At 45.2% G+C, this 15,031-nt stretch overlaps 6 protein-coding genes across 6 annotated transcripts; 2 read left to right on the forward strand and 4 right to left on the reverse strand.

The window, feature by feature from the left end:
• Positions 1-669: 669 nt before the first annotated feature.
• N7495_007269 (uncharacterized protein) lies at positions 670-932 on the reverse strand (the record flags this gene model as incomplete). The annotated part of the gene is made up of 2 exons (XM_057209920.1): positions 670-801; positions 882-932. The coding sequence occupies 2 exons, from the start codon at positions 930-932 to the stop codon at positions 670-672; spliced, it is 183 nt and encodes a 60-aa protein (XP_057063694.1).
• Positions 933-1,261: 329 nt separating this feature from the next.
• Positions 1,262-3,091, forward strand: N7495_007270 (uncharacterized protein; the record flags this gene model as incomplete). Its single annotated transcript, XM_057209921.1, has 4 exons — positions 1,262-1,441; positions 1,492-1,572; positions 1,634-2,836; positions 2,888-3,091. The coding sequence occupies 4 exons, from the start codon at positions 1,262-1,264 to the stop codon at positions 3,089-3,091; spliced, it is 1,668 nt and encodes a 555-aa protein (XP_057063695.1).
• Positions 3,092-5,466: 2,375 nt separating this feature from the next.
• On the reverse strand, positions 5,467-6,395 carry N7495_007271 (uncharacterized protein; the record flags this gene model as incomplete). The annotated part of the gene is made up of 2 exons (XM_057209922.1): positions 5,467-6,216; positions 6,291-6,395. 2 exons carry the CDS (start codon positions 6,393-6,395, stop codon positions 5,467-5,469), a joined length of 855 nt encoding a protein of 284 aa, XP_057063696.1.
• Positions 6,396-9,752: 3,357 nt separating this feature from the next.
• On the forward strand, positions 9,753-11,411 carry N7495_007272 (CFEM domain-containing protein; the record flags this gene model as incomplete). The annotated part of the gene is made up of 3 exons (XM_057209923.1): positions 9,753-9,818; positions 9,874-10,044; positions 10,095-11,411. 3 exons carry the CDS (start codon positions 9,753-9,755, stop codon positions 11,409-11,411), a joined length of 1,554 nt encoding a protein of 517 aa, XP_057063697.1.
• A 566-nt stretch (positions 11,412-11,977) lies between these two features.
• Positions 11,978-13,816, reverse strand: N7495_007273 (phosphoglycerate mutase-like protein; the record flags this gene model as incomplete). The annotated part of the gene is made up of 7 exons (XM_057209924.1): positions 11,978-12,762; positions 12,818-13,075; positions 13,136-13,169; positions 13,221-13,349; positions 13,423-13,471; positions 13,528-13,612; positions 13,663-13,816. 7 exons carry the CDS (start codon positions 13,814-13,816, stop codon positions 11,978-11,980), a joined length of 1,494 nt encoding a protein of 497 aa, XP_057063698.1.
• Positions 13,817-14,520: 704 nt separating this feature from the next.
• N7495_007274 (uncharacterized protein) lies at positions 14,521-14,903 on the reverse strand (the record flags this gene model as incomplete). Its single annotated transcript, XM_057209925.1, has 2 exons — positions 14,521-14,737; positions 14,776-14,903. 2 exons carry the CDS (start codon positions 14,901-14,903, stop codon positions 14,521-14,523), a joined length of 345 nt encoding a protein of 114 aa, XP_057063699.1.
• Positions 14,904-15,031: the final 128 nt, after the last annotated feature.

Raw genomic sequence — 15,031 nt, forward strand, 5'->3', positions numbered from 1 at the left:
AATTAAGATCGCGTCTAAGATGCATTGTTTTTGACCGCCTTATAGTGCCGTTTATAGGGAGGAAAAATGTAAGGATACAGCTCACCGCTAAGTAGTTCTGACCACTTAAATACTACTAGTTAACTACGTCGTAAATACGGGAATTGATACAATCCAAAATAAAACATTACAATCAACAAAATCAAAATCATAATACCACCACCCCATTGACTATGATATTTTTCGAGGGTGGTTGTACCAATTCCCGTACGAAATGCAGTATAATTATATAAGTTATGGAAGTGATTAAGTTTATTACTTTAAAGACTTCTAGGGCTGACTGTTGCTATAGTTCAATTGAGGATTGGGAAGCTTCCTGATGATATTAATCTTCATAATGTTAAGATATCAGTATCACATGGTAAATGGGTCTACATGTGGTTATTAGTTATTAAAGTCTTCTTCATTATCCTTTGATGAAGTTTGATCCACATCTCAAACCTATACCAGAGATAGAGCTTAAACTTGGGGTGTTTGAACCCGCATAGAGATTTCTGAACATGCTGCATCAAAATCGCACCTCTAGACCACTCCTCTTTTTTCAAGGGATCTTAGTGCTGTAGGGGCTGACTGAAATAAGACTGACTATGATTGAAACCGGAATCGGAACCGAAATCAGAGTCGCTTCTCCTATCGATGAATTATGGAATCAGAGGTGTGTGAGCTGTTGGAGGCAGTATAATCCTCTTTATTACTTCCCTCAAAGTTCGTTTCTCCGGTCGTTCCATTCACTGAAGTCGTCTGATTCAAGGTCAGGGCTTCCTAGATGGCATATGTTTATTGTTGGCGAAGGACAGGAGGTAAATGTGTTAGGTGGAACCTGTGTAACTCGTTCATCATACCGAGCCATATGCCGAGCCATATGACGAGTCCACCTGAGCGTTAAACGTCATTTTTATGACTGTAGATGCACGCTGCAAGGACTTAGGAGCTAGCAGGTTTGGAGAGTATGTCAATACCGAAAGAATTCAAAGATATAAGTCACTGAGCTTTGAGATAAGATGAAGTAAATTTGATTAATTCGAGGCCTTATTCCTCAAGCTTATGCTAAATAGGGCCGATGAATAAGGCCGATGAATAAGGCCGATGAGACGAGTTTATTTTGATGAGGTAACAGATACTGCGCCACTGGCTCCACTAGACACCCGGAGCATCACCCGTGGACTGTTTACTTTCTTCCGTTTTAGATCATTCAAAGCTCCACACGACTGCAAAGGCCGCCATGGAGGCGCATAATTTACAGGCTGCTTCGACGTACGTCAATAATATTCTGCAAGCTCGAGGACTGCTGGGAAGTGGTCAAGCAATTGATTTTGCAAACCCCGACAATGAAGAGGGGGGCACAGACGCCACTATGGCGCGAATCATTAACCTGGTCAATGACTTGGTTTTGAGGAGAGACGTTAGTATTGTATACTTATACAGGGCGCGCTCAATCTAATTTAAATATAGCGCGAGGCCGAGCACCGCGAAAACCTAGCAACAACGATTCGGGCATTACGTGCCAGCGACTCGGATCAGACGATGGAGATTGTAGGTGCAGATTATATGGAATTAATGGACAACAAACTTATTTGATATGTTTTTCTCTCAGGGAAAGTTAAAGACTCGGACATCTGAATTAGCGAGATCGCTAGCTTTGTCGGAGGCACAGGAGCGTTCGCTTCAGTCTAATCTGACGAGCGTCGAAGCAACGGTCCGGGGACATAAAGAACAAGTTCAGCGCATGAAAAGTACGGTCCAACAAGTTCGCGCGCAATGCGCCAATGATATTCGCAAACGAGACCTAGAGCTTCAAAAGCTCAAGTCACACTTGGCCGAACGACAACGTGGGAAGCGCGAGGGGCTGAGCGTCACCACCATCAACATAAATCTGAGCACAGACCAGTCGCTATTGCGATCCACCGGTGGAGAACAAATCAACGACCCTGGCTATAGCCTCCAACAGGAGACGACTCAATTTTTGACAGAGCTGTGTCAAAGTTTGAGCGACGAGAACGACACACTGATCGAGCTTGCGCGCAACACCATGGACACGCTCAAAGATTTACAAGGGCTGCCGCTGGTAGAGGAAGCAGATTCACAGGAGGAATCAAATATGGGCGCAAGTGTGGGACCCCACAAGGCATCGGCCAGAGCCGTTACTACACTTCCTACGTCGTGTGCAGAACTCTCCACACGGACGGAAACGGTGCTAGATCACTTGCGAACACTTCTTACTAACCCCTCATTTGTGCCTCTAGAGGAGGTGGAAATCCGTGATGAAGAGATTAAGCGTCTGCGCGAAAGCTGGGAGAAGATGGAAAATCGATGGAAGCAAGCTACGACCATGATGGACGGTTGGCAGCGGCGTCTTGTCGACGGCGGAGATTCAGTGCGGGTCGATGAACTTAAACGAGGCATGAACCTTGATCTGAGCTTTGCATCTACCGAAGATACGAGCATGCAGAAGCAGGAAGAGACTAAAACCATCTCGCCAATTCTGGAAGACCAACAGGAAGAGGAAACAATCGATTCTGAGGAGCGAGCACCGGAGCCAGAGGTCTCAAAACCTCCGCAGACACGCTCAAAAATACGCAAAGTCCCAGAGCGCTCTGATAGAGCTTTGAGGGAGCGTAGCGACAACGCTAGTGCCAGGCCAAGGCGACTCCGAAAAGTCTCATTCACCCCGGGCCTGCAAGGGTCGCCTTCTGAGACCATCGCTAATGAAGAGACACTGCAAATTAAAGCCCACAAATCAGCCGCTGTGACTCGCAGACCTTCACGACGGAAAACTGATACCAAAACCACCCGCCAAGTAAGTTTAAATCAAAGATGATTCAGTTGCTAAGTACTGATAACTTTCCAGGCCAACGAGCAATCCAATTTGAGTGTTTCTCAGAAGCTAGCCGCTGCGGAAGATGACGCTCGCGTCGCCAAGCAAGCACGCAAAGAGCGTGAATCGCGAAAACGAAGTCGGCCTGAGAAGGCAGGTCTTCGGTCTAGTAATCGACGCCGAAGTACTTTGACAAGTGACGAGTTGGATGATCTTATGGGTGTACAATCACATTAAGGGAGTTTCATTCATTCAAAATTGAATTGTAAATACAGTGCGTGTTTAATGTACGACTGAACTAATATATTCGTTTCTTCAAGCGTGGTTCGACACATTATGATAGGAGTCTGAGCTTAGTACGTGGCGCAGTAAGAGAATGGGTCAACAAAATTGGAGTTTTGAAATACTACGACCTGAAAGTCCTTCCACAGAAGAGGAAGATAGATATATCCGCCTTTGTCCGAACGTATCTTGGCAATCGCTCGAATAAGTGGCGCCCCAGTTTTCATCCTTCGCGTCGCTGGAGCCCCTGAGGTTACCGATCATATACAATATCTTGAGATTCCACGAAAACCTCGTACCATTGCGTGATTTCGTATAACAAAATACACTCTCGTAACTACAATATTCATACTACGGTGTCTTTCAATCTCAGTTGGCCCGCTCTGCGATTGATCTGCGCTAACGCCTTGTCGGTGGAGCTAGAAAAGAGTTACCCAGTGTGTATTGGTCGAGCCGATTTCGAGAATGACTACAATATTGATTTCTAGTTGTTGCTGCATATAATTACACAGTCTACCTGAATTCTCTGGTGAGAATCTTAGTTTTCCAGCCTACCTGCTGAAAGCGACCTTCAAGATATACTGCCGCTTCTCGAAGCATAGCAATGCCACCCACGCATGCATTATCTTCAAGGTGCTGTGCAAGTCCACTGAGAGTTTTAAAAGTCTTTATGGAGCTGAAAGTATGCTTTCCTTTTAATAAAGACGTCGGGCAGTGGAATATTGGACTTTCGTGAGTAGCAGAATTCCGATGCTGCTCGAGAGCTTGCATCGACATAAAGGTCCGAGAACAATCACGACAGCGGATTTCGATAAGGATACCATCTTCTTCTAGCGGCGAATGCAATTCTTGCGTCGATAACAGTCGCAAGAAAGAAGATGATGCATCTGATGACGTACTATTCGGAGTATAGATAGCTTGTGAATCCGAGCTAGTGCTTGAAATTCCACTTCGAGCATCATCAAAAGCGTTGGTGAGGTACTGGTCAGATATTATTTGATCTGTGTCGTATGCATAAATCAAATTGTTCAGCTGGTCTCTTTTCATCCCAGAGGTACAAGACCCGCTTTCGAGATGATGTAGTAGAGAGGAAGGGCGCCTGAAGTGCCTGCTGCATTTGGCATCTATACACTTCAGATCGCTGATGGAATGATGCACGAGTGAGCTCTCATGGTCTTTTAATGCAGTATTGCTCAGAAATTTTCGACTGCAATCTCCACATTTGAACTTCACCTTGCATTTTCCAGCAGAATTGTGATTTTTATCCCTAATGTGCTGTTCAAGAGCGGTCCCATTCACGAAATCTCGATCACATTCACAGCAGCGAAACGGGCCCACGTGTTTAGATGTATTTTTATGTTGATTCAGGTCATTTGACGATTTGAAGAATTCATTGCACGAAGCACAATAGCAATGGCCGGTCGATCTTCTGTGTTGGTCTAATGACTTGATTCCTTGGAAGAGATCTTTGCAGCATCCGCATTTCAAACGATGGATAGCGTGACTGTGTTGCTTGAGGCCCTCGGAAGTTGTAAATTTTCGATGGCAGTCAGAACAACCACGGCTATGGACTGCTCTCCGGTGCTGTCTTAGAGCTTTTCTCTCTTCTACTTCTTGGCCACACTCGCAAGTAAGCATGTTGTTCTATGGTTGATAGAAAATTCTTGACGGGTCTTGGAGATGTTTCGGAAGGGAAGGTGGATTGATGAAAACTCGAAATCAACTCTTGTTCGAAATTGAAAAGTGGAATGAATTGAAGTCATGAAATGCAATGATCGGACACATCGCAATTTATAAGGTGGAGGTACACAGTTACTTTCCGGAGAAAGGTATGGAGGCAGCACCATTTTACATGTACATTCTTCAATGAAGTTGGAAAAGAAATTTCTGAAACAATATTTCTGTCTTCGTCAACTGATGCGAGGTATGTCTTCTGATGTGAACGATGCGGAAATCTCTTGAAAATCCACCAATTAACCGAACCAAGTCTCATTCTTCGGCTTTACATACTGGGTTACATTGGTGTCGAGGTGGTCGATTATTTTGTCAATGGCTATCCTAGAGCACTTTAACTGGACAAGGCCAATGAACTGGTATGAGGGGTTGGTTACATCGACCTTGTCAGCGCATTTCAATCTAAGTCCATAATTTCTTAAGACGTGTATCATAGTATTATTTATGGCTACTAGCGTTGAGCTTATGAACATCATTAACAACTGATAGAGAATAATGGACTCAAGTTTCCAGGATGGAAAGAAACAGGAAGGAAAGAAAGAAATATAGGATATCAAAAGCTAGGTGAAATCCACCTAAGAAGAATATTCTTCCATTCAGATCTGCATGGCAGCAGCGCAAAGAGCACCAAACACCACTGCGACTCCGGAAAGAGTAGCACGGCCTGCTGCGTTGAAAGCAGCTGGGCTAGTAGTAGCAGGGGCGCTCCAGCTTCCACTGGAGGAGGCAGAGGCAACAGCAGTGGTGGTGGGGATAAGGCGCAAAGAGGTCGACTGGGCGCTGCCGCAAGTAGCATGACAGACGTACTTGGTACGAGAAATGGTCGAGGTGACAGTGTGCTTAGATACGATGGCAGAGGAGGAGACACTGGGAGCATTGGAGTGTGACGAGCTGGGAATCCAGGAGGGGACCGAAGAGGAGCTGATCAGAGCTGGGGAAGCTGAGGCAGCAGCAGAGGTAGAATGACCGGAAGAGATAGTGTCAGTTTCCTTGGCGATTGGAGCATTTTCATTGCCAGTAGCGGAAGGCTCAGCCGAGATAGTGTTGGGAACGGCAGTGGGGGTAGTAGATGCGGACGAGCTCGAAGCATCCTGGCAATCAGCCTCACCTAGTACTGCAAGGCACAGATTGATGGGGATATTGATAAGACCACCGGTAGATTCAGACTTTTGCTGACAGTGAGCCTCGCCGAGAACAGCCAGGCAGATATTGATAGGCACATTGATCAAAGAGCCGCCGTCGTTGCTGGCGGAAGAAGCCTGGTCGCACTTGGCCTTTCCGAGAGCAGCAATACACCCATCAATGGGCAAATTGACCAAACCAGTGCCGGAGCTGTGCTGGTTGCACTCGGCTTCTCCAAGGATGCCTGCACATAACCCGACGGGCACATTGATCAAGCTCAGGTCAGTGGCGTAGACACCCTACCGGACATTTTGTTAGTGATGATAGTGAAGTATGGATCGGAGCCTCTTACAGAGCAGGAGACAGCAAGAGCCACGAGGGAGGTAACAACAGACTGCTTCATCTTGTCGGACTGATATTAGATTTACAATTAGATATTAAACGAAAGTATGGTGTTGTCAGAATATAGTAGTGAATGAATGGACGCTGATGACAGCAAAAGGAGTGACTGATGATAAGGCTCTTGAAGTAAATTAAATGAGTAACGAGGCGAGAGACTCTTATAGGTATAGAAATGCTTCTCAGAAAGCAAGTAAAGAACGCCAGTAACTTTCTAGGATGCCGATCTGTGCGAGAACAGATGGTAGAGCAGAGACGAGACCAGTCTATTCGCATATTTTGATTGCGATGCCCCTATTGTTCGGCATCTGTGTTGATATAAATTCCGCCGCATTGGTAAGTTCGTAGGAACCACGGGATATGGATGAACTAGTTTGCATTTTGCATTGTTCTATTGAGCGTTGCCGTTGATTTAAATCAATCAATGTATCCACTTTATTACACTAGGTTCATAGTTCCTTGGTACTTTCACTTGTGATAACGCAGATCAAATGCCGATCAGGGGTTTTCTTAAGGCTTCATGGGCATACGAACTCGTTCCTAGGCGAGGTTTATGGAGAAATCTCAATATTGGATCAAAGTATCAGCTACTACCAACACCCGCTCTCTCGGACTCATTTTCGTAATGTGACATGAAGACGAAGGTTTGAACCCTTGTAACGTTCGAACCCTTGTAACTAACGATTTCTCTTGTATTCTAGTGTCAAGCGTCTATACAAACAACGTATGGTCTAGTATTCTTCGTCTCTCGATGGCTTCCCATAGTTCCGATGTTGGGCCAGTCGGGAAAATGTATATTTATAGTATAGCAACCATGGAAGTCCTCACCCTCGATATCTGGATTAGTTTCTCCTTAATCCTATAAATTAGTATAATCCCCGGGTGTTAATCTGCGCCAAGACTATTTAGACTTCAAGATAAATGAAATGAGACATTATACAAGTTATCCATACGTTATATGGAGGACTTGAAAGTTGTACTATTAACGATGTCCGATGTTCTCGGCACTCGGTAATTACTGCAATTGTGATAACGACTCCTTTTTTTTATGGCTGGTGGCTTGCAAGGAAGTGGGCCCCGAACCCTCCCCCGCAACCCTTTTCAAAACTACCTTAACCAAAGGGAATAAGGTAGGGCCATCCACCGATCCTTCCCACCGGCCCCTCTAGGGCTGGATATTCTGGAATAGCCCTAAACGGTATAGATTTTCCGCCGAGAAAGTTACTGTTGATAAGAAAACTGGTAATACCACGTGGATGAATAATACGTAGTGACCAGGAAAAAAGTTCAAAACTTTCGCGACAGCTCGGACTCGTACGCATGGACCATGATAACTCCAATTTTCACTAAATCGACAGCTTCTTCATTTTGGTCTGTTAACAAAAAGAAATGGTAGTATCTTTGATTCGGCATGTCATCCTTATGCACATGTTAATCTTCTTTGTAGATCCTATGATTCCTCTTAGCTGTTGCAGACTTGCAGTTAAGAATGGTTGACCCAAACATGGGTTGATAATGATACCCTAATTGAGATACTGCCGACCTTTACCAGTAAACTCGGACCGGTGGTCAAGCCAGAATACGATCACATGGTCTGATACTGATAGATTTCCAAAATTTCAAGGCTAGCCGCTACTAAGTTCTAACTATGAAAGGTAAAACAACAGCCCTGTAGATTTCATGCGGGTTGGGATTAGGATTAGACCGATTTTTGGGCTACTAAGTATAAGCTCCAATTTTCAACGTTAAGCTGTTTAGATATATACCTAAATGTAATTCTAGATACTGCTCCAGGTAATTTATTGTCAAGTTTTCAAGGCTAAAGTTAAACTCGAGCCGTTCAGTGTCCTGGTGCTTCTACATGCAGGTGAGGTGGTGCACAATATATATGATGAATGCTCCATCAAAACGCCCTGTGGCCCCAGACTACAGGTATTCTAATAGTTGCCGTACGATTGAGGATTTTGATTTGCGCTATAGGTTAGCTAGCTACTAAGTCTTAATTACGACTATTTATCTGTATCTGTAATACAATTATGTTTTACCTTAAGCCGATGTGATTTACTCGGATAGCATATCTAGATAATTGAACCTCGTCGCCCACGCAGGGTCTGAGTTGAACCCTGGAACTCCGGGGCCCGTACATAGGAACTCTGAAATAAGTATTTGAAGTTTAAAATAAGTTCCAGAGTCGGGACTAATTGTGTGTGGTCTCATTGAAATTTCAAGTTTTCAACCCTTGAAGATACCCGTGAAGGTGAGTCAATTCTTGTGGCTTTTGCTCATTTCCACCGGAGTCACTGAATAGGTGCACCAGAGCGCGTATAAACTCTTGAATTAACATCTACAGTCTAACTTTCAAGATAGCTTTCGTGAATGCAAGGGGCCGCAGATTTTATCCCTTGCAGGACGAGAAATAACCATAATACCAACTCTAGAGATCTCTTCTAAGCGACAGCTTACTACATATGATGCTTCAGCCATAATTATATCCAGGCACAGATCAGGTCAAAAGCTTTACCAGTATTGGGTAAGGGTCAAGAACTTATGAAAGGAATGTGGGTACTAAAATGCAGTCTCTGCGGGCCTATTACCTTTTTATTTCAATCTAGATCGAGCTTGAACAAGGACTGGAATGTCAGTGCTGAGTATAGCTTTTTAGAGCGTGTGCTGAGCTTATTTATTCACTCCTAAGTGAAGTTCCTTAGCTTCTTCAGAAGTTCCAAGTCATAGAGTAGACTTAATTAGCCGACATTACGAATAGCTTACATGGAAGACCCGGGAAGTATTGACCTCTACCTCTCGACTAAATGAACAAAAGCTATTATTAAACAGTAGATGGTTTATGAGCTCTTTTGCGGACGTCCGATCAATGTAAGATTTACAAGCGATCGATCTGATTCAAGAAAGAGCTCTACGTAGGTAGCACTTAATCTTGTAGATTTTGCATGCGCTTCCCAGGTTCTTCTTCTTCTCCACGAGGGTCTGCCCTGATATGATTTCAGAGAATGTCACATTCCTGACTCTCATTCCCTCTTTGGGATTGAACTATATCACGAAAGACATTTTAAGCGGCCACTACTAACTAATCGTTGTATGGAGTAATTCTCCGCTAGGCGCATTCCGTTTTTTGTTGACATCGAGATTAAGAGAAAGTAGCTCAAATTGATCAATTATAAAGGCTTTCGCTCCCCGATGGAATTGAATTCAGTATCGTAAGTAAGTCGACAAATTTCGCCAACCAGTTCCCAGTCTTTTCCACTCTTTTATTTTGGCATTTTAGTTCCTGAGCTAATTGCTATCTATCATTAATCTTCGCAATTTCTCATACTTCTCACAATCCTTATATACAATCTTCAACATGTTGAAAACTTTCGCTTTCATTTCGCTCTTCAGCGTTGGTACGCTCGCTCATCCGTCAGGACTTGTGAGTGCTCAATTCTCAATTATGCCTTAAACCGCCATCTAATTGATGATTGCAGTGGTGGGGTACCGACTTCTGTTATCCAAGCCCTGATAACACCGACAACTCTTGCTTGCCCTCTCAGAAGAATGGTTTTGACTGGTCTGACCTCGCAGATGGTGACAACTGGACCTTCGAGGGCTTCAACTTCGTTGGCTTCCAGCCCACTGATGCCTGTGGATCCTCCCAGGTATGCTTTATGCCCATAAAAAAGCCGGATAGCTTCTAACCTCAGATTAGGGTAAATGTATCCAGGGAAAGCTGTCTCGGGATGACAACTATGTGCTTCAGGTGGATGCCGCAGACGCTCCTTTCTCAGTCCAGAAGTTCCACCTTTCTACTTCTCGCAAAACTGATGTTCTGCTCATTTATGGCATGGCAGACGGGTCTGTCTGCCATCAGGTGGCATTTGCCTCTCCCGAGGGAACAGATGTCACCAACGACCAGTGTGGTGGTGCGACTTGGGTCAAGTTTGCCCTTCCAGAGCAGAGCAAGTTCGGTGAATGTGATTTGAACATCCATGATATCGACTTTGACTGCAACCCTGGACCCAAGCCACCAATTACTCCTTCTCACTCTGTTCCCATCCCTAGTCACACCGCCCAACCCAGTTTCTCTGAGCCTTCAAGCAGCTTCCAGGAGCCGAAGACCACCGTCCAGGAGCCGAAGACTACCGTCCAGGAGCCGAAGACCACCGTCCAGGAGCCGAAGACCACCGTCCAGGAACCGAAGACTACCTGGACTGAGAAGATCCCCGTCAGCTCAACCCATACGACGACTTCCTGCTCATCCTCGAAAATACCAGTCTTGACTACTTCTTGGTCACCATCCTCGGAGCCTGTACACACCACTGTAATCCCAGTCAGCACATCTGCCGTGCCTTCTAGCCCGCCCCTTGTCCCTGCTCCTTGCCCCGAGATTGTGCCAAAGTGCATGAACACATGGCTCTCTATTCCAAACTGCAAGTCCAACAGCGACACCGCCTGTTTCTGTCCCTCATCTGAGTATGTCGCCAAGGTCGACTCTTGCATTCACGCCTGGAGCACTTCCGACGAACAAGAGAAATCGGCTCTCTCGTACTTCGCTGGAATTTGCGCTCCCAAGAACCCTGCTGTCATCAACATCGTTCCATCTGGGAAGCCTTCCAAGCCTTCTGTTCCTGAGCTTGTTCCCGAGCCCAGTCACACCCACTCGATCACCAGCAAAGCTCCTCCTTGCACAACCATGACCTGGTCCTCTCACACAGCGACAGTTCCTCTAGTCGGATTCAGCACTGTGACAGGACCGTCCAGCACTACCGTGGCTCTTGTCGCAATCACGCCTACTGCTACTCCATCCCCAACAAGCCGGACTGCACACCCACTATCGCCTGTGTCGATGACTACGTCTTGCGGAACCCACACTTCATCTTTCTCTACAGCCACTACCTCCAAGCCAAGCCCAACAGCCCCTCCTACTGAAATCCCAACATTTGCCCATTCCAATGCTGGTTCGAAGAACGTGCAGTCTGGTATGTGGTCATTTGGTGTGGCTCTTTTGGCTCTCTTTATGTATTAGTTTCATTTTCAAGACTGGGACTGGACATTGTCTTTAACTTCTAATTCACCTTATTCTTTTCTTTCTTGGCGACTCGTCGTTAAATCAAGTTCAACAACGGTCTTATCACATGTACCTTCAAATTAGTATTCCTGTTTCTAACTTGGCGACCTCGTTACCATCCCATTAGTCTACTGGTGGCAAAATAAAAGTCGCGGACTGGCAATATCAGGTATTTTTTCCAGGGTCAGCTACCACAGCGTCAACATGTGATAAAAGATTTAGTTTCTGTAGCAACAATGGGGAACACACTGCAGCGAAGATACGCTGCTGGGTAGTGCGAATAGAGAATATATTGGTATCAACGAGCTCTTATCATTCAATAGAGACTGATAACCATGAAAGGAAGAACCTTCAACCCCCCTAGAAAATAATGATATACACAGTTCATCAGTAATGCACTAAATCCGCGATCATAAGGAGCTAATTATGAAAGAGTTTTAGACTACCTAGATATTAAAATGAAGGTAATAATGTAAATAATAGGAAGAAGTGAGTCACATGCACCCCATTCAAAACAAAACAAATTAAGGCTTGACAAAAGTCAAAAAGTCTTGGGAGAGATCAGTAAAGAAGCTTGCCCCAGCAACAGTGGTGGGGTGACCAGACTCAGTCACATTGCAATAGTCGTTGAAGTTGCCAGCGGCTTTATTCTTCTTTTCAATGAACTCCGCATATTCAGACAGAAGGCAGCTCTTTCCCGGGCCGCTCTGGCATTGAGGCAACGGGTACACGGCATCGTTGAGAAGTATACGGATATACGTCTGGTCAGAAGAATGATGTCCAGACTCGACTGTACAGTTCAAGACTTCGAATGCCGTAGTACCGCGCATGCTGATCCAATGCGCTACGTTGTACAAGTGGTTCTTTGGGATGTGGGTCGTTGGCAGATGGGCTTCGTTGTCGAAGATCCCTATGGCGGCTGTCATTTCGGCGATCTGGTTGTCGTTCAAGAAGGCCATGATTAGATTTGGTACGGTAAACTCGCTACCATCTGTGCCAGTGCCTTTTTGACCGGGCCCCTTGCTTAGGAGTTTTATCAGGCTGTCGAGGAAAGGTAGGAATAGTTTTGGAGCAGGTCCATCGGCACCAGGACCGACCTTATAGTAATAGCTTAGATCCTGCGAATAAGCGTAGTCGACTAGCTCATTCTGCGTGAAAACATTACACCAAGGGCTCAGACGACCGAGGATTTGACTCTCATATCCGCATAGATAAGGGAAGAAAAGGATTTCTGACTCGGTAAAGGTAAGGTTTCCACCGACCAGGGAGTTGATCCGCTGAAGGGCCTTTGGAGTCCAAGTAGCATCCCCTAGTCACTTTTAGAGAGTTGTTTCGAATAGAATATTTTCCAAAGTTATACTTACAGTCAGTCACATTGTCGCCTCCACTAGAAACGGCCGAAAACTCAGGGCATGCATCGGAAGGGCCAAGAGAGTTACCAATGGCATTAACCGAGCCAGTGGAGTTCACACTGACCACAGTGCCATATGTATCAGCAAATTCGTACAGATAGCCATCTACAAAGGCCCGCGCAGTTTGAACCACGCGAGATTCATTGATAGGGAACTTGTACTGGTTGGCCCACACATAGAAAGGGTTGCCATCCTCGTAAAAGTCGGGATCTATAACGAGTTAGATGAGAGATAAAAAAAAGATGAAAGAAGAAATGGAAGTTTTCTCACATCGAGCTCTGAGCTGGTACCCGAGATCATGTGCCTAAAAATAATTAGCATATGAATGTTTCGTTAATCATAATCGGAAGCGTACCTCCTTCCAGCCAGTCAGGGACTGTTGTGCCATTTGCAGCGTTGGGTTGGTTAATACAGTCTTCCAATTGGGAATGAAGGACAGTGAGCCATGGGCTGTAAACCCTTTGCTCTCTTTAGAGGCTTGGATCTGTGGATTTCAGCATTATAGTAAGCATCTTCCCAGCTTTGCGAGTATTATGTTGAGAGAAATTCCGACGAACCTTCTCTTGAATCGCAACCCAAGAATTGTAAGAGCCGGTGTCAGGGAATCTTAAACGCATCAGCATCACAGTACATGAAGCTTAATGAGACCATTGATATCTTACCTACTACCATGTCTCACGATATAGGCAGCCTGCTGAACATTACATTTGTCAGGCACAGTGTTCTCGATGTCATTGGCATTGGGACCTGGTAAGATCAGAGATAAAAACTATTGATAATAGAGCATGGCGACAAACCAGCAAAGTAGGGGCTATTTCCGCCTGAGTACTGGAGAGGATTTTGGCTGTTGGTGGTTGAAGGGAACGTGATATCGTTGTCAGGAGCTAAGATCTGTGCTTGACTCGCGGCCGCCAACAACAACGACGAAATAAAAGCCTTGGAAAAAGACATGACTACCCGGGACTTCCAACTTAGAGAGCTTGGAATAAGTTGTCCATCTACCTAGAGCGAGGAAACCGCCCTATTTAACTATCTGGGTATGGAGTGCTCAGGTAGGAGTAGTTGATGTCTCCTGCATTAGTCCCAAGCCCTAGACAACTAGTGTTGACTAGCGTTTAAAAAAACCAGTGGGCAGACCTATTGCCGGCCCACGTGTTTGTCTTATATGAAGCCAATCTCTTTAACCGAATAGTAAATTGGCATAGCTGATTCAAGTAATATTGATGCTGGATTTGTTTCCTGATCCAGAGTTTTAACCGTACCATCTAGATTGCTAAGCTCTGTTTGGATTTTCAGCCGACGAACCAATTTTTTTACAACGCTGTATGATTTTCTCTATGGGAAATGATCCGGGGACTCCGGAAAGTTCACGGTCTGGCCTATTTGCGACAGGTTAGGAGTCTTCTATACTATCATAGTCAAATCAGCAGCCTTAGAGATTTGCTACTAGAATAGATGGAAATATGACCTCAGGCCTGGCTAAGTTCTCTTTATCAAAAGCACAATTCAGAGGGACGCAATTGAACAGTACCGCGGTAATTCCCTTACACAAAGATACTGTCTACAACGATATCATTGACTTGACAATAATGACGCGTTGCCAGGAATTAAAATTCCATTTTAGCAACAATACTGCTCTAAGCTCCCTAACGTCCTTAATGATCCGATTGTCCGGAGTCCTCGACTTCGACTGCGACGAGCGATTCTGGATCCCCCAATCCAAAAACGTCTGGTTTCGCCCGCTGCACTTCAATATGTAAAATCTTCTGGTGTAGACAGATTCGAATAACACACATAATACTACCAGGTGACAAGACCATTCTCCAGGCAATCTTATCATCCACCAGACAACACCAGGCGACAACACGTTGACTGGCTCATACCCATATTAATATTCACAAAGGTCACACCTCCTTCCTCCGAGCCTCCCTGTGTATGCCTCGACGAATGCATCGACTGCACAGGGGATGTAGTGACGGCTGTTGATCATCCACACGAGGATACCAAAATCGAAATTCACCCGAGTGGCCAGTACCATGCACGAAGACCACTAGTAGATGTTGGAGAAAGCTTTGAGTACTAGGAAATAGCTTCCATCTATCTTGGACTCATTGAAGATCTTCAATTAATGGAAGAATCTACTGTCGCAAGTTACCATATACACAG

The sequence above is a fragment of the Penicillium taxi genome (assembly GCF_028828555.1).
Source record: "Penicillium taxi strain IBT 34144 chromosome Unknown utg000004l_segment0_segment0, whole genome shotgun sequence".
NCBI classification, from domain to species: domain Eukaryota; kingdom Fungi; phylum Ascomycota; class Eurotiomycetes; order Eurotiales; family Aspergillaceae; genus Penicillium; species Penicillium taxi.